This window comes from Adiantum capillus-veneris, chromosome 15, assembly GCF_014529385.1.
Source record: "Adiantum capillus-veneris isolate H3 chromosome 15, ASM1452938v2, whole genome shotgun sequence".
Classification (NCBI taxonomy): Eukaryota; Viridiplantae; Streptophyta; class Polypodiopsida; order Polypodiales; family Pteridaceae; genus Adiantum; species Adiantum capillus-veneris.
The window spans coordinates 158079794-158098335 of record NC_140945.1 but is presented as its reverse complement, the minus strand read 5'-3'; the positions used below and the strand labels follow the sequence as shown (position 1 = coordinate 158098335).

The window sequence follows — 18542 nt, the reverse complement described above, 5'->3', positions numbered from 1 at the left end:
TGTACGGCCCTGCCACGTGGCACCCCCGGCAGTTTTTAGGGCTTCTGAATTAGGGTTTCAGCCTGAAATTAGGGTTTGCTGCAAATTAGGGTTTCTGGCAGATTTTAGGGTTTGCAGGAATTTTAGGGTTTCAGCCAAAAATTAGAGTTTCTGTTGTCCGCCACGTCATCACTTTGTGACAGCAGCAGCAGAGGATGCCTTGCAGGATGCATTACTTGGAGATATTGGCGGCTCTACGTCTGCAGCGCCATCATTTGCAGGCACTAGTAGAAAGAGAGCTCGTGTTTCACAGGCTGAGGATGAGGGTGCTAGTGCTTCAGCAGCAAGTGCAGGTGGGGTTGAGGGTGTACGTGGCCCAAGGCAAACCACATTGCCATCACGTGTACACTCATGGGTAAAAGAGCGACAGAAAGTTGCAGAGATGGAGATTGCGCGGACTCTCGTAGAGTGCAACATTGCATTCAATGTGTTGAGGACTAATCAATGGAAGAGGATGGTGAGAGCTATTTCACAAGTTGGTGCTACAGATTCTTGGAATAATCTTGACTACCAAAAGATGCGCACTACCATGCTTGACGACCAAAAAGAGATCATAGACCGAGCATTGACTCCGGTGAAGGTTGGGTGGCAACAATTTGGATGCACTATTCTTTCTGATGGGTGGAGTGACACGCGGAGGCGCCACATTATCAATATCCTTGTTTCCTCCTGCTTGGGCACATACTTCTTACGAGCCGTGGATGTAGGGAAAGCTGGAGAACGCATTTCTGCAGCGTTCATCTTCAAACATATTCGCCAGGCCATCAAGGAGGTTGGGGAGAAGAACGTCGTGCAGGTAGATACTGATTCCTGACCATGTGGCATGCACATGAATTTTGCATACATTGTCCAACGTAATAATGTCCACACTTCATTTAATATCTTGTCATGACTCATTGTAGGTGGTCACTGATAATGCCTCCAATTGCAAGGCCATGGGGGATATGGTGGAGGCTGAGTTCAAGCACATTGTGTGGACACCATGCGCTGCACATTGCCTAGACCTTCTCATGGAGGACATAGGCAAACTTCCCTGGGTGCATCCTACAGTGTCTGATGCGTCCAAGCTTACCACCTTTTTCCGCAAAAAACACCAGGCCTTGGCAATCTTCAGGAGCCACAGCACGGTAGACATGGTGCGTCCCTCGAAGACCAGATTTGCATACATGTATCTGGTGCTTCAAAGGCTGTTCAGATTGAGAGATCCACTGTTGCAGACAGTTGTGGATCCAAAGTGGAGATTGATGCACCACGCTCAGTCAGAGGCGACCAAGTACATTCAAAGAAAGGTTCTTGATGAGACCTTCTGGACACAGGTGCAGTCCTTGGCAGTGGCTCTACAGCCATTGTATGTACTACTACAGGTCACAGACATGGAGGGCTCTACACTTGGGTTGGTGTAATGTCTATTTATAATTTTTCAAAACACATACTTACTGTGACTATTTTGTTTGCAGTCGTGATGATATTTTGGCTATTGTAGAGACTCGATGGCAATTCATGCGTCATCCCATCCATGGGATGGCTGCAATTCTCCATCCTCTCTACAAGAGCCAAGAATTGTTTGAGGAGGCTTCATTGCTCACACTACGCTCTGAATATCTGAACATTATATATGATGAGGATGAGCAATTGATTCTGGATTCAGAGATGAGTAGCTACATGAACAGTTTAGGACCCACCTTTGTGCGGTCCGTAGCATTGAGAAAGGAAGCTACCAAGCTTCCTTTAACATGGTGGCAGAACTATGGACACCAGGGCCTTCCCAAGTTGTGCCACCTTGCATTGCGCATCCTTTCTCAGGTGAATACTGAAGTCTGAATTATAATTTATACTTATTGAATAATGAATCTATATTGTCACCCGTGACACTTGTGACCCATGAGTGTTCGCTATTTGAATTGCTAAAGGATTGCTCAGTTGGGGCATGCGAGCGCAACTGGAGTGCATACTCTCTTATTCACACGAAGATCCGCAATCGTCTTAGCACCAAGCAATTAGAGAGACTAGTTTAGCAGTTAGAGAGACTAGTTCATTGCCGTGCTAGCATGCGGCTTGTGCGCAGCTTTCATGCCTTGGGGACACCCAAGCAAGTGAGATTTACATGCACATTTATAAAAACAAGTCAATGATCAGAAGACAGTGTTGAATCATGGACTCTGTTTTAACTTTTGTCTTGTCATTGTAGGTGGATCCCACAGAGTTGAAGATGGTGGCAGATCCTACTGCGGAGGAGGTCGATGCACGGATTAGAGATAAGCAGGAGGAGATCCTTCAAGAGTTGCACAGGGATCTAGAGAGCGTGGATCGCCGGGTCACTAGATCTCGCTCTCGAGCTTACAATATTCATCTACCGAATTGCTGCTGCAGATCCAGAGGTTGCACACAAAGAGAGCATTCGCAGAGGAAAGTTACCCGTTCGGCCTGCTCGTAGACGAGCCAATGAGGCTGTTCAACTCATCCACACCCAGAGTTCAGAGGCTGATGATCGAGATGAGGGTGATGCACCCCTAGCATCTGTGCCAGAGGAGAGAGAGCCCAATTATGATGATGAGGGCAATGTCTTGACAGATAGAGACATGCTCTCCGAATCTTCATCAGCCTCTGATGATGATTTTGAGTAGTAGTGATTGCCTAGTGCTTTGGGTCTTGGAAGTTGGGACTTGGACATTTGTCATGACTCATTTATGCTTTTTATTTTGTTGCTTGAGCCACCCAGACTCTTTATTGAGTGACTATGTTATTTTTGTATCAGGATTCAACATTCAGTTATGTACTTTTGAGTCTTGACTTACACTATGCCATGTGGTCTGGACTCGATTCTAGCGGTTACTTAACTTTTGGGGTGATTTTAAGTGTTTTTTGAAAGTTGTGGCTATGTTTAAGTATTGTGCAGTGTTTTTAAAATAGATAGGTTGTATATAAATTTGAAATTCTTTGTATTTTTAGCTTTTAAAAAATATACTACGAATTTTACGTACCTTATGGCCCAATCCAAACGGTACAACGTACAGTACATATCGAACACGTACCGAATACTACGTACCTTACAACCTTGGTTGCATCGTCGTCATCGCCATCGTCATTGACATAGAGTAAGAATTCAACAGATAAAGAATTTGCAGATTTCAGCCCTTAGCAGTTTCGGTTTTCAGCCCGTCTCATCGTCGACATCGTCGGCAAGTCCAAACATTGTAGAGATTTGTGCAATCAATAGTAGACCACTCTCACCGATGAGTGGGGCCTTCGGAAGAGGTTTTTACGTCGTCTCTGATGTTGTATTCTCTTCTGTCTCTATCTCTCAGTCTCATACACTTTCACGCACAGTGTCCATTCACTTGTTTGTGATCATTGCACTCTCTCATTAAGAACGGAAGGCTCTCCCTTCCATAAGAACAAAAAGGAACCTTGAGCACAGTTCGGAGCACTCATCTTGAGCAAAGTTCAAACATTCATTCCGCTGCACCTTACATTGGTATCAGAGCTTTGGCAGTGTTCTGTATCACTCAAGGAAAGAACCACAAGAATCACAAGATTTTTCTTTTGCTTGTTGCGGTCGCCGAATCCAAGTTCGCTTGGGCGTGTCGATTGCTAATCGTGTTTTTGAAGAGTGACAGGAATCCCAGGAAAGAAGGGCTTGTCCAGCCTCCCCTTGTGCCTCTTTTCAATCATTGAGAGCGGACCGTGCACTTAGCGGCCGGCCAATCAACGTGAGGTGGGAAAAACCAACCTTGGTGTGAGCGCAAGGCCGCTAAGGGGTGCGCCCGCAGGAGAGAGAAGAACTCGGGTGAAGAGAAGATCCTTCTCTAACACAGATTGCAAGCGAAAGAAGAACCTCAAGAACCCAAGAACCTCAAGAACCTCAAGAACCCATGTTATGTGCAGCGGAATGATTGTTTGCGCTTTGCTCAAGATGAGTGCTCCGAACTGTGCTCAAGGTTCCTTTTTGTTCTTGTGGCAGGAAGAGCCTTCCGTTCTTAATGAGAGAGAGCTATGATCACAAACAAAGTGAATGGACACTGTGAGTGCAAGTGTATGAGACTGAGAGATAGAGAGAGAAGAGAGATACGACACCAGAGACGTTGTAAAACCCTCCTCCGAAGGCCCAACTCTCGTCGGCGAGAGTGGTCTACTTATGATTGCACAAACTGGTACAAACTGAATGCATGTGACTGATGCAAGTCTAGGCTATGTCGGCGATGACGACGGTGATGGCAAGACCGACCTAAGGGCTGAAATCTGCAATCTTTTATCTGCTGTCCAAAAACGCTATGGGCTGAAATCTACTACAATCCAAAAACGCTGGTTTTGGGGCTGCTTTTTGATGATCTTGTCGCTGAAAATCTGCAGGTTTTAGGGCTGAAAATTGGGGTTCTTAAGGACTGAAAATCGCTGCTATAGATGGCTGAAAACGCTGGTTCAGGATCTCCAAAAACGCTAGGTGTTGGGGTATACTTGCGGTGAAGATCTGGGATCCAAAAGCTAGGCTTGTGGTCTTGCTGTCGCCGGAATCTGCAAAGCAAATCGCTGGCTGATCTTGATGGGGAAAAAGTTAAAACGCTAGGTCCTGCAATCTGCAAAACACTAGGCCTTCTGATGGGTTCTGCTGAGAAGTTGCCTGTTGAGGGTGCTCCTGCTGCCTCTTCTTCCATTTAGTGCTAGTCTAGGTTTGCTTGTATACAAACTTACTCAATTTTCCCTACCTACTTTCCAACAAAAGTCACTTAAAAATAATATGTGAAAAATGTTAAAAATAGGTAAGATAAGCTAAATGCACTGAAAAATTCCCTTGAAGGATTCTGATGGATTCTGATGGGAATGCTTATGATCATGCTATGTGCAACCAGAGGATATGCATCTACACTAAGTGACTGGGCATGCACGGTCTACGAATAGACTCGCAAAAGTGTCAGATCACTTCTAATCTAGACTGACTGGATTGATTGAATCCTGATCATGCTGTAGCTTGTCCACGGACACATAGGGTTGGATGTGTCACATGACAACCCAAGTTCCTCGTGAACTTAAGAACCAAAGACCACAAGAACCCATGATTTCATAATGGTCATCACTCGAAGCGGAATGGATACTTCGCTTGGAGGTGATGAGCATGAGAGAGACGAAGAAGAATTTTCCCCACCAGGAGGTTTTTCCGACCCTTCCCCGTCTACGCCAAGGATTGCACTAACTCCTATGGAGGCTTTCGCCAAGAGGAGGATGGACAGGAAGTTAGAAAGCGAAGAAAGAATAGCAGCCATGGAGCGCAAATACCAAGAAAGAATGGCAGCCATAGCGCGTGAGAGCGAGCAAGCACGCTCGGAAGCCAAAGAAAGACAAGCCAAATTTGATCGCGAGAACAATGAAAGACAAGCAGAATGTGACCGCGAGAACAAAGCAAGACAAGAGAAGAGCGATCAACACATGAAAGAGTTGTGGCGACTTTTTTCTCAAGTGCAGGTGCACTTTGCACAGAATCAGGAAAAGGAGGCTCTCTCAGTCTCTACTTCTCCAAAGCAAGACACACATGATTTGCATGATGATTTAAATGACAATGCTTTACATGATGATTTGAATGATAATGATAAGCATGATGCTTTGGATGACAATGACAAGCATGATGATTTGCATGATCAAGATGTGATTACTGACAAGCATGATGATTTACATGATCAAGATGTGATTTCTCACAAGCATGATGATTTGCATGAAGATGATGTGATTGTTCACAAGGATGATGTGTTAGTTGATACTTTCTCTAGTGAAGCTAACCTCATTGCAGATTCGATCAATAACGAAGAACCGATCTTGGCTCTTGAGTCAAGGTCCACAGAACCCCCACAGGAAGATTCAATCAAACACGAAGAACAGATCTTGGCTCTCGAGCCTCGGTCCAAAGAACCTTCACAGGAAGTACTATGTGTTCACAAGATTAGTCAGCACGCATTGTTCGAGTGTTTCATTCATGATCCTTTTCCGTATTTTAGTCAGTGTCTCTATGTGATCCCTTTACCTAGGCATGACATATTGTACGTTGAGCACGTTTCACTCATGAATGGGCACGAATGTATGCGGATTGTTCATGAAAAGCTGAAAAGTATGTATGTAAGGAAGTCACATTCCATGTCTCTTCCTTGGCATGACACATTCATAAAATAAGCACGTGAGAGTATGAGACCCGGCGTCGTCAAGACACAGCAGATCAGCCTAGCCTTTTGCATTTGCAGAACAACCGGCGACAGCAGAAGACAATTGCAGCCCTAGCGTTTTTGGTTTGCATCACAACCTCAGCGTTTTTGCAAATCATCGCGACGGAATATCAAGAACCACTAGCGTTTTCAGTTTTCAGCCTTCAGACACCGCAGATCAAGTCCCGAACCTCGCAGATCTCACCTTTCCGCAACAATTCCTCGCCGCACGGTCAGTTTCCGCAAGATTTACAATTTCAGCCCGGCAAACGCAGATTTCAGCATCTGCGTTTTCAGTGCGTCGTCATTGCATCGTCATCATCAACATAGAGTCAGAATTCAACAGATAAAGAATTTGCATATTTCAACCCTTAGCAGTTTCAGTTTTCAGCCCGTCTCGTCGTCGTCCTCATCGTCGTCGACATCGTCGGCAAGTCCAAGCATTGTAGAGATTTGTGCAATCAATAGTAGACCACTCTCGCCGACGAGATTGGGGCCTTCCGAGGAGGGTTTTACAACGTCTCTCGTGTCGTTGTCACGTGACACATCCAACCCTATGTGTCCGTGGACAAGCTACAGCACGACAAGGGTTCAGTCAGTCCAGTCAGTCTAGATTTAGAGGTGATCTGGCACTTTTGTGAGTCTATTCGTAGACCGTGCATGCCCAGTCACTTAGTGTAGATGCATATCCTCTGGTTGCACACAGCATGATCATAAGCATTCCCATCAGAATCCCTCAGGGAATTTTCCAGTGCATTTAGCCTATTTTCCCTATTTTTGACATTTTTCACTTATTATTTTTAAGTGACTTTTGTTGGAAAGTAGGTAGGGCAATTTTGCTAAGTTTGTATATAAGCAAACTAGAGCTAGCACTAAATGGCAGAGAGGCAACAGGAGCCAAGCTCAACAGGCAACTTCTCAAGCAAGACCTTGGCGGTTCTCCCCTCCAAGCAAGACTCAGCATTAGCGTTTTCTTCATCAGCATCCAACCTAGCGTTTCTACAACAAGGCATCATCGCCAAGCAAGGACCTTCCCTCAGCTAGCACTTTTGCAACAATTTCAGCACCGCTGCAACACATCAGCGTTTTCAGCCATTGCCATCGCCCCAGAACCCCCATGCCTAGCGTTTTTGGTCATAGCAAGATTCAGCCCTAAAGAGTAGCAGATTCAACCCGGTAAGAACCTCAGTTTTCAGCCCTAAACCTGCAGATTTTCAGCGACAAAGACCCACAGAAACAACCCCCAAAATCAGCGTTTTTTACTGTAGCAAATTTCAGCCCATAGCGTTTTTGGACAGCAGATACCAGATTGCAGATTTCAGCCTTTAGACCGGTATCGTCATCACTGTCGTCATCGCCGACATAGCCTAGACTTACATCAGTCCCATGCATTCAGTTTGTACCAAATTGTGCAATCATAAGTAGACAACTCTCGCTGACGAGAGTGGGACCTCCGGAGGAGGGTTTTACGTCTCTGGTGTCGTATCTCTCTTCTCTCTCTATCTCTCAGTCTCATTCACTTGCACGCAGAGTGTCCATTCACTTTGTTTGTGATCATAGCACTCTCTCATTAAGAACAAAAGGCTCTACCTTCCATAAGAACAAAAGGAACCTTGAGCACAGTTCGGAGCACTCATCTTGAGCAAAGCGCAAACATTCATTCCGCTGCACCTAACATTGGTATCAGAGCTTTGGCAGTGTTCTGAATCACTCAAGGAAAGAACCACAAGAATCACAAGAATTTATTTTTTTTGCTTGTTCCGGTCGCACGAACCCAAGTTTGCTTGGGCATGTCGATTCCTAATCGTGTTTTTGAAGAGTGACAGGAACCCCAGGAAAGAAGGGCATGTCCAGACTCCCCTTGTGTCTCTTTTCACTCATTGAGAGCAGACCGTTGTTGCTAATTGGACTATTTTCTTATTTTAATGATTAATCTCTTTTTTACGATATTTTATTATGTGCACTAAGAATTGTTAAAAGATTGTAACTACAGGAACTGCCATCAAGAACGGACAACTCTGATGTGTCATTTGATGGGTGACGGTAAACATCGCGAAGGAGTTTCCGTAAGTTCGGTGGAAAGGGCCGGGTTACGAGTGCCCCTGATGCGTCACATGATGGGTGACGAGTGCATCAATAAAGGGGCATTCCGTAGGCTAAGGAGGAAATCCGAACAGAGTAAGAAAATACGCGTAAGAACGCAAGCACAAGAATAAAGATGGGTTCAATGAAGCTTTTTACGAAAAGCAGGAACAGTCGCGAGAGGGCAGATGTTTTCTCGCGAGGAGTCTCTGTCTGCATTGCATCTGTGTCGTGTCCTGCACCCGGGGACACCTGGAATGTGTTCGTGTAGCATTGTTTTCACTAACTGAGTGAGTTTTTAAAGTTTGAACAGGTTCACACTTTATTTTATAAAGTGGCCGGTCACTTTTAAGTGACCAACCCTATTATTAATAAAATAAAGCAAGGCTCTTATTAAAAAAAATCCAGCTCTAAAAGCTACGCAGGGGGCTGAAATCTGCGATCTCTCTCTCTCCTCTCTCTAGGGCGCCATGGCTCTGCTTTTTCGGCTGCTATTCCCGCCGGGTGCAAGGGCCTATAAAAGGGCAGCAAGCGTTCAGTTGTTGGCACGCCGGAAGCAGCAGAGAATGCTAGCGCTGGGATTCTGGAGCACGTGTTTGCGACGGAAATTGCAAGTGTTCGTGTGACGACTAAGTACAGAGGTCGCTTTTCCGAGCAAGGAGCAACAGGTATGCGGTGTTGATACGCATTGAGAATTGTTGCTTTGTGTGGTTTGTTTTGCAGGAATCTCCCGTCTTACGGGAAAGTACGGCTTTACGCCTAAGTCCCTTACGGGAAAGTACGGCTTCGCGCCTAAGTCCCTTACGGGAAGGAACGACCTTGTGCCCAAGCCCTTTACGGGAAAGCACGACCTTCGGGTCTAAGATTACAGAACGGAGGGGTTTCCTCGGGTTCTCGTGCTTGTATAAGAATTCTCCCTGAATAAAAGAATACTCTTAACGGGGGGGGGGACCAGCCCATCTTCTGGTTCCCAATACTGTGTCGATCTTCTCCCTTCTCTCATGTTTGCAAAGTATTATATTGTTCACATTTCTAAGTGCTCGTATACGCTCCTGTTTTGTGACAACCGTGCACTTAGCGGCCGGCCAATCGAGGTGAGGTGGGAAAAAGCAACCTTGGTGTGAGCGCAAGGCCGCCAAGGGGTGCCCCCGCGGAAAGGAGTAGAACTCGGGTGAAGAGAAGATCCTTCTCAAACATGGTTTGCAAGCGAAAGAAAACCTCAAGAACCTCAAGACCCCAAGAACCCAAGACCCTCAAGAACCCAAGTTCCTCGTGAACTTAAGAACCCAAGACAACAAGAACCCACGACTTCAGAATGGTCATCACTCGAAGCGGAATGGATACTTCGCTTAAAGGTGATGAGCATGAGAGAGGCGAAGAAGAATTTTCCCCACCAAGAGGTTTTTCCGACCCTCCCCCTTCCCCATCTACATCAAGGATTGCACTAACTCCTATGGAGGCTTTGGAGCTGATGTTTATGGAAAGGAATTTAGAACGCGACGCAAGAAATGCAGCAAGAATGGCAGAAATGAAACGCAGACACGCAGAAGACAAAGCAGAAAGATAAGCAGCAAGAAAGGCAAGACAAGCACAGAGCGACCGACACATGCAAGAGTTCTTGCGACTCTTTTCTCAAGTGTCGGCACAGATGCAAGAGATTCAGGAGACATAGACTCTCTGAGTCTCTTCTTCTCCAAAGCATGACACACAGGATGTGCATGATTGTGAGCAGCATGATGATTTGAATGACAATGATTTGCACGATGATGATTTGATTGACAATGATCAGCATGATGATTTGGATGATAAAGACAAGCATGATGATTTGCATGATCAAGATATGATTTCTCATGAGCATGATGATTTGAATGATCAAGATATGATTTCTCATGAGCATGATGATTTGCATGATCAAGATGTGATTTCTCACAAGCATGATGAGTTGCACGAAGATGATGTGATTGTTCACAGGGATGATGTGTTAGTGGATTCTTTTTCTAGCGAAGCTATACTCGTTGTAGATTCGATCAATCACGAAGAACCGATCTTGGCTTTCGAGTCGAGGTCCAAAGAACCTCCACAGGACGATTCGATCATTCAGGAAGAATCGATCTTGGCTCTCGAGCCTAGGTCCAAAGAACCTTCACAGGAAGTATTATGTGTTTGCATGATTGATACGCACGCATTGTTCGAGTGTTTCATTCGTGATAGTTTCTCGTATTTTAGTCAGCGTCTTTATGTGATCCCTTTTACTAGGCATGACATATTGTACGTTGAGCACGTTTCACTCATGGATGAGCACGAATGTATGCGGATTGTTCATGAAAAGCTGAAAAGTATGCATTCAAGGACGTCACATTCAATGTCTCTTCCTTGGCATGACACATTTGTAGAAAGAGCCACATGAAAGTATGAGCACCAAGCATACGCATTTCCATTGTGAATTGCCACAGTTGATTGCTGTAGATCAGAAGAGAAAGATTGCTTTAGACCAGAAGAGAAAGATTCGATCTCATTGTTTGCATGTGTCGTGAACAGTTTACCACTCCGTCTATTTGTTCATCTACATTGCATACACAGTCTATTAGGACGACAAGATTTTTTCCACTCGCTTTACATGGAATGGGTATGTTCATGGTTTTGTGTTGGAAATGGTTTCAGGAATTTTCAGCCATGGAGATTCTTGAAGAAGAAAGAAGCATGACACTCGACGAAGTTGAAGCATCAAAGGAGACACACAAGACTTTGTGTCGCTTTCGGCGCGGCCCAAAGAAGCAAGCGTTGCAGACCTTTATGAAGTTCAAGTACCGCATGACCCAAACATCAGAGTGAACCGACGAAGAGTCCCTTCCAGGATTCCAGATGCTATTGGCGATCTCCCTCGACGCCATACAGTTCGGTACCAGTACCTCACTTTGAAAAGGAGGGGATGTCACGTGACACATCCAACCCTATGTGTCCGTGGACAAGCTACAGCACGACAAGGGTTCAATCAGTCCAGTCAGTCTAGATTTAGAAGTTATCTGGCACTTTTGTGAGTCTATTCGTAGACCGTGCATGCCAGGTCACTTAGTGTAGATGCATATCCTCTGGTTGCACACAGCATGATCATAAGCATTCCCATCAGAATCCTTCAGGGGAATTTTCCAATGCATTTAGCCTATTTTCCCCATTTTTCACTTATTATTTTTAAGTGACTTTTGTTGGAAAGTAGGTAGGAAAATTTTGTTAAGTTTGTATATAAGCAAACTAGAGCTAGCACTAAATGGCAGAAGAGGCAACAGGAGCCAAGCTCAACGGGCAACTTCTCAAGCAAGACCTTGGCGGTTCTCCCCTCCAAGCAAGACTCAGCATTAGCATTTTCTTCATCAGCATCCAACCTAGCGTTTCTGCAACAAGGCATCATCGCCAAGCAAGGACCTTCCCTCAGCTAGCATTTTTGCAACAATTTCAGCACCGCTGCAACACATCAACGTTTTCAGCCATTGCCATCGCCCCAGAACCCCCATGCCTAGCATTTTTGGTCATAGCAAGATTCAGCCCTAAAGAGTAGCAGATTCAACCCGGTAAGAGCCTCAGTTTTCAGCCTAAAGAAACCTCAGTTTTCAGCCCTAAACCTGCAGATTTTCAGCGACAAAGACCCACAGAAACAACCCCCAAAATCAGCGTTTTTTGACTGTAGCAGATTTCAGCCCATAGCGTTTTTGGACAGTAGATACCAGATTGCAGATTTCAGCCTTTAGACGGGTGTCGTCATCACTGTCATCATCGCCGACATAGCCTAGACTTGCATCAGTCCCATGCATTCAGTTTGTACCAGATTGTGCAATCATAAGTAGACCACTCTCGCCGACGAGAGTGGGGCCTTCGGAGGAGGGTTTTACGTCTCTGGTGTCGTATCTCTCTTCTCTCTCTATCTCTCAGTCTCATTCACTTGCACGCACAGTGTCCATTCACTTTGTTTGTGATCATAGCACTCTCTCATTAAGAACGGAAGGCTCTACCAACCTTGAGCACAGTTCGGAGCACTCATCTTGAGCAAAGCGCAAACATTCATTCCGCTGCACCTAACAGTCGTATTCTCTTCTCTCTCTATCTCTCAGTCTCATACACTTTCACGCACAGTGTCCATTCACTTGTTTGTGATCATTGCACTCTCTCATTAAGAATGGAAGGCTCTGCCTTCCATAAGAACAAAAAGGAACCTTGAGCACAGTTCGGAGCACTCATCTTGAGCAAAGTTCAAACATTCATTCCGCTGCACCTAACACTTTACGTCGGTGACGATGTCGATGGCAACGATGCTAAGACGACGCGCTGAAAACGCATATGCTGAAATCTGTGTTTTCCGGGCTGAAACTGCAAACTTTGATGGATCTGATCGTGCGGCGAGGATCTGCTGCGGAATGGTGAGATCTGCAAGGTTTCGGACTTCAACTGCGATGTCTAACTGCTGAAAACTAAAAAGGCTGGTGCTTACTGAGGTTCCGTCGTGATGAATCTGCAAACGCCAAGGCTGATCTGCAAACCAAAAATGCTAGGACTGGTTCTGTCCTGCTAGAGAAATCTACTGACGCTAGGGCCGATCTGCTGTGTTGCTGTGGAATCTGCTAACGCTAGGGCTGATCTGCTATCTTGCTATCGCCGGGGCTGATCTGCAATGCAAACGCCAGGGCTGATCTGTCATGCAAAAACGCTAGGCTTTTATATGGGCTGAAAACGTAGGTCTGTTGCGGGAAGGTGGTCTTGCTGAGAAGGTGTCTGTTGAACAAGGATGTTCAAGCTGCCTCTTCTGCCACAAAGTGCTAGCGCTAGGTTTCTTAAGTACTTGCTTGCTAAAATTGCCCTACCTAGTTCCCAACAAAAGTCACTTAAAAATAATAAGTGTGAATTGGCTAAAATAGGGAAAATAGGTATATGTACTATAAAAATGCTCCTGATGGGTTCTGACTTGAAATATGATGATCATGCTGTGTGCAACCAGAGGATATGCATCTACTCTAAGTGCCTGGACATGCACGGTCTTCAAACATACTAACAAAAGTGCCAGAACACTTCCAAAGCTAATTGAACTGAATTGAACCGAACCCAACCCATGCCATGAATGATGAAGTAGCTTGTCCACGTACAGATAGGGTTAGATGTACACGCCACACTTGAGGTATTGCATTTGTGTACATTCCATTTACGCAATCAAAAGCAAATACCACATCGGCAACAGTGTGGGGGGACCCTTGAGAGGGTTGGTTGGGACCCCATTGGGTGTCATTCTCTCTCTCTCTCTCTCTCTCTCTCTCTCTCTCTCTCTCTCTCTCTCTCTCTCTCTCTCTCTCTCTCCAGTCTCCCATTCCCTCTCTTCAAGGAAAAGTAAAAGGAACCATCATTCAAGCAAAAAGGAATCACTAACGCTAGGAGACGATGTAAAAGATTTGTGGAAGTGTAAAACCTAGATCTTCACCATTTCAATTCCATTGCACTTAACATGGATCTTCGTGGAAGTAAAGGATTTGTGAAAGTGTAAAACCTAGATCTTCACCATTTCAATTCCGTTGCACCTGACATGGATCTTCGCGTATCTGATGCCGATCTTCGTTCAAAGACATAGCGATGAAGCCGGGAGCGCGCGCGATGCGCGATGGACTAAGTGGTGGGAGTGGCTAATATCTGTAGGCAACAAGTACTAGTTCGGGGTACGAGCACGAAACTTCTTTGATTAGAGAGAACAAGAATCTAGAAGAAGTTCCTTGGGATCTTGGTTCTTCTTGGATTCTTGATTCTTCCCTTGAGTTCGCAAAGCCTAGACCGAGGCTGTGATGTGGGGGTGGTTGCATGACTATTGTCATTTCTAGGGTTATAGACTCTGTTCAAGGATTCTCTTTGGATCGGATCATCATGTTCGCATCTTTGGGCTACAAATTAGACACTCTTGATATGCTTCCATCCATTGTGCACAATTTGATCTACATTCGCTAGATACCGTTTTTACTAAAATTTGATGAATTATCTTATGGATTACATGGAAGATTGTGCTCACATCCTCGGCTCATAGCCTTCTCCAACATCTACTACATTGACTACTATCTGGTTGGTGTTAATGCATACTCTTCGTATGCAGTGATATACATCACCAAGCTCCTGTAGGGCAATGGATAGACATAGACACTCTTTCATTCGGCTCTGGGCACAGTATTCAGTACCAAAAAGTATTTTTCAGTCTGGATCAAGGACACATTACATGGCATTTGTGGTTTAAACTACACTCTTCCTATATGCCACCGTGGTGTATAGCTGACACTCACTCTGTACTCTTCCAGTTTGTGAGATAGACCCACTGAGCATCCCCGAAGGAAGGAGAGAGAGAGAGAGAGAGAGAGACACGTGCAATACTTACATTATCATAAGCTGGTGCAATGCGATTGAATAGCTGTTGACGTTCCTCTGCTGTCTTAAATGAAGCCGCTGAGAGAATGCAAGGCAGCTGCCAACGCCTGGGACATGCTGTGAACAGTCCAAACAAAAAAATAAAGTGTAAGTGTGTGTGTGTGTGTGTGTGTGTGTGTGTGTGTGTGTGTGAGTGAGAGAGAGAGAGAGAGAGAGAGAGAGAGACCTGAAGAACGCAACTTTCCATTCCTTATCAATGGTGGAGATACAGAACTGATTAAGTCGAGCGACGTCTGAGTCACAGCGGTCATAGAGAGAGAGAGAGAGAGAGAGAGAGAGACCACGCTAGCAGACCCTCATGACTATTCGGCACCTCCCTTGTCACGTGGGATCTATGGTCCACCATCTTCGAACAATGCGGACCGTCCATTTATTCTCAAGAATAAAAAGATTTCAACCGTTTTTTATTTATTCTCAAGAATAAAAACGACTCAGTCGTTTTTTATTTATTCTCAGAAATAAAAAAATTCCGATCGGTTGAACCCATGCGACTCAAACCCACTACCTATGCCATAACTCTCCCATTAAGCTATCGCGCGCCACTTGAAATGGAGGTGTGAACATAGAATCATATAGCAAAAATGATAGGGTGGGGATCACATGGTGTTCACTTGGAGATCACTTTGGGATGGACGGAGTCACGCTGCAATCACTTTGGCATAGTCCGGGTCACATTGTAATCACTTGGTAATGGGTGGGATCACAAGGTGATCACATGTTGATTGGGATTCGCTTGGGGATCACTTGATGTTCACATTAAATTTACTTGGGGTTCACTTTAATTGTGATCACTTGGAGATTAAACCGCCATCGGACGGTGCAAAACCGATCGCGCCGTCCCCAATCAATGGGGACCGTAGATCCCATCTGACAGAGGAGGTGTCAATTAGTCACGAGGCTAGTAGGCCCACGACACTAAGTAGCACAGGGCATTAAAGAGGGGTAGCACAAAATGGGCGCTCGTCATCTAGACTTGAACCCAAAACCTCGTAGCTAAGGTTATGAGACACATGGACTATCCATCTCACCCGAGCACGCATGTTGAACAACTTCCCATTTCTATAATCCTATTGGAAGCACAAATGTACTCGCCAAGTTTAAGGGGTTTAACTTTTGTTCAGGTTTAGTTTTAATAGTCATGCAATCTCTTGCGTGGACTGCACGACCCTTGATCCCATTAGCCCCCCCCCCCCCCCCCTCTTTAATGCTATGTGTTACTTAGTGATGAGGCTAGCAAACCCTCGGCACTTAGTGACATTGTATTTATTAAAGGAGGGTGAAGGGATCCACAGGTGAGAAGTCCACGCACGAAAGCTCGGGTGATCGCAGTCGCACAGGTCATTTAGAAACTAAACCCGGATACGAATTAAACCTCAAAACCTGGGCAACGTGTGTTAGCTCACAATATAGCCTCATAAAAACGAGTTGGAGTACACGATGTGCGTGCGGGTGAGATGGTTAGCCCATGTGACACAAATCCTAGGGTGCGAGGTTGCGGGTTCAAACCGGGGTTGCAGGGGGGTGGCGGAGTTCATGTACCACTTCGTTTTTTGCGTTGGCCATGTTTAGTGTGTCTCGAGATCCCGCTCGTGAACCCAGACCGTAGATCTTATCACTCCCCCTCATTAAATGCTAGGTGTTACTTAGTGGCAAGGCTAGCAGACCATGCTTGAGTGCGATCTCAGTTCAAACAAGTTATCTACAGAGAGATGTAAATTGCACATGACGTCATTTGTTTTGGCCATTAGCTCGCATAAAAGTGGATGCGATCTTTTTCACCATTTTGTGCACATGCATCCGTTTGATTTAAAAAACAACATGTTCTATTCGACCGCTTTCTATGCACACATGTGGCCATTCGATCACGTCGATTTGCAAAGGAGTTGTCGTGCAAAACAATAGCACATAAGCAAACCACTAATTATTGACAACATAAAAATAGGATTTACACTAATTATTGACAACACAAAAATAGGCCTTCCCAACCTAAAAACATTGAATAACACTAAGGAGAATGGATACAAGAAAACACATCATAAAAGAAGATCTTTATGTCTTACAACCACAAAAACGCTCATTAGCAGCCATAAAATAAGTTGTTGCAAGTACATATAAATAGAACATTGACAATAGTACAAAAGCATCAAAATTGCTGCTCATTGACAGCCATAAACGAAAATGTCTAAGAACCATACTAAAAACAACAGAGGTGTGGCAGCCATAAAACAAGCTACATAGGAAAAAACGCCTTTCGTTCGTTAAAACAAAAGACACGATCAATTAGCAAAATAAGAGTAATTAATTAATTCATTGCCAGCTACATCTGGATCTGCTGCGTTTTGAACCCTCAAGCTGCTATGGAGCTACCCTTATCCGCAAGACCATCTGGTGATGAGGAGGATTACAACCATCTTTGGGAAGCGGCTCTTGGGAGTTGGGATGTGGATCTCGTTGATCATGAGGCTCCACCTCACCCCAAATCTATACAAAGTTGTGTAGGAAACAACAGGCTCCTACTATAGTGGACCGAAAAGCAAGATCTACGTTGAGATTTTGTAAAATCCGCCACATATTCTTCAAGAGATCAAAGACATTTTCCACTTTCATTCTTTCCCTCGAGATTTTCCTGTCAAACTCTTGCTTCTCACGTAAAAATTGCCATGTCTTCAACGATTTGGCTTTATCAAGAATGTCCTCTCTTTGTAGGCTAAGCTTGCAATTAAAAAAGGAAGTATTGTCTCCTTTTGAATGTGCAATAGTGGCCGATTGGGTGCTTCTCCTCATACAAGTCACATTCTTTGAAGTGAGAAGAATTGTACAACTCTCCTGCAACCCTGCATACTGCACTCCAAAAAAAAATCGGAGTCAACAACACCCTATAGGAGGATGCTCAAAAAATCATGTTTATCGATGTATTGTGTTGGATAGAACTCTCTGACTAGCTTTCTTTGTAGACAGATGTTTGTCCCATCAAGTGTTTTGGCAATATGCGGTAAACCAGAGCCCTGAATGTTGCCATTCTCTGCTCACGGTCGCCATGTGGCACTCTAATACTAACTCTATGGAAGAAGTCGAGACTCCTTAAGATGCAACAAATGATCACCACATATCACATGGTTGTGGCCCTTGAGGAAGATCTTACCATGTTTGACATGGCAATGTTTAGTCCTCTCACAAAAAATGGGCATAAGTTCTAAGTCATAGATGTAGACATCCATTTCCATTGGCAAAGTTTAAATGGTGCAAGAATGTGACGATGTAGCTCCCTTTATAAAAATAAATCAACCTTGGTGAATTGTGTTATTTGCTTCTCTTTAGTTTTTGGTGTCTTATCAATGTCTGAAGCTTTTGTGAGTCTTCTTTTGGCTAATAGTTCAAAAGATGATCGTGGTTGATGTGCAATGACTCTTATCAAGAGACGGAGCCCGTGCAACTCTTCTATGGGAACTAGCCCGTCAAGTGCTTGAGCTTGGTGGGAACAACTTCCAAGTTTTGTGAGATAGGTGCAAGTGAGCTCCACTCGGGAGAGATGTGGTAGCACCACGTACAATTAGTGCATGTGACGTGGGAAGTATGGATAGACGAGGCCGAAGAGGTGGGTTTGGCTTTCAAGAGCAAGGCTATTTCAGCGCACAATGGCAGGAGTGGCTAGGCAATCGATGGAGTAGGGGTGCAGGCTCCCCCATTCAGATGGTGGAGCTAGTTGAGAGTGTTGAAGGTAGCCTCTAATGAAGATGAGTGATCTCAATGGCATGATTTACGATGGGCCAAGCTATGGGTCGTGAAGATGCTTGC

General features: G+C 44.9%; 1 protein-coding gene across 1 annotated transcript in view; it reads right to left on the bottom strand.

The window, feature by feature from the left end:
- The window catches only part of MENG (S-adenosyl-L-methionine-dependent methyltransferases superfamily protein), a 51771-nt gene extending 36694 nt beyond the window's left edge, over positions 1-15077 (bottom strand). The window contains exons 1-2 of the mRNA XM_086483792.1: positions 14914-15077; positions 14698-14804 (exon numbers count right to left, since the gene is read on the bottom strand). Coding sequence (XP_086339918.1) covers positions 14698-14804; positions 14914-14998 — 192 coding nt within the window. The 5' untranslated portion in view covers positions 14999-15077. The remainder of the gene's footprint in view (positions 1-14697; positions 14805-14913) is intronic.
- Between the last annotated feature and the right edge of the window lie 3465 nt (positions 15078-18542).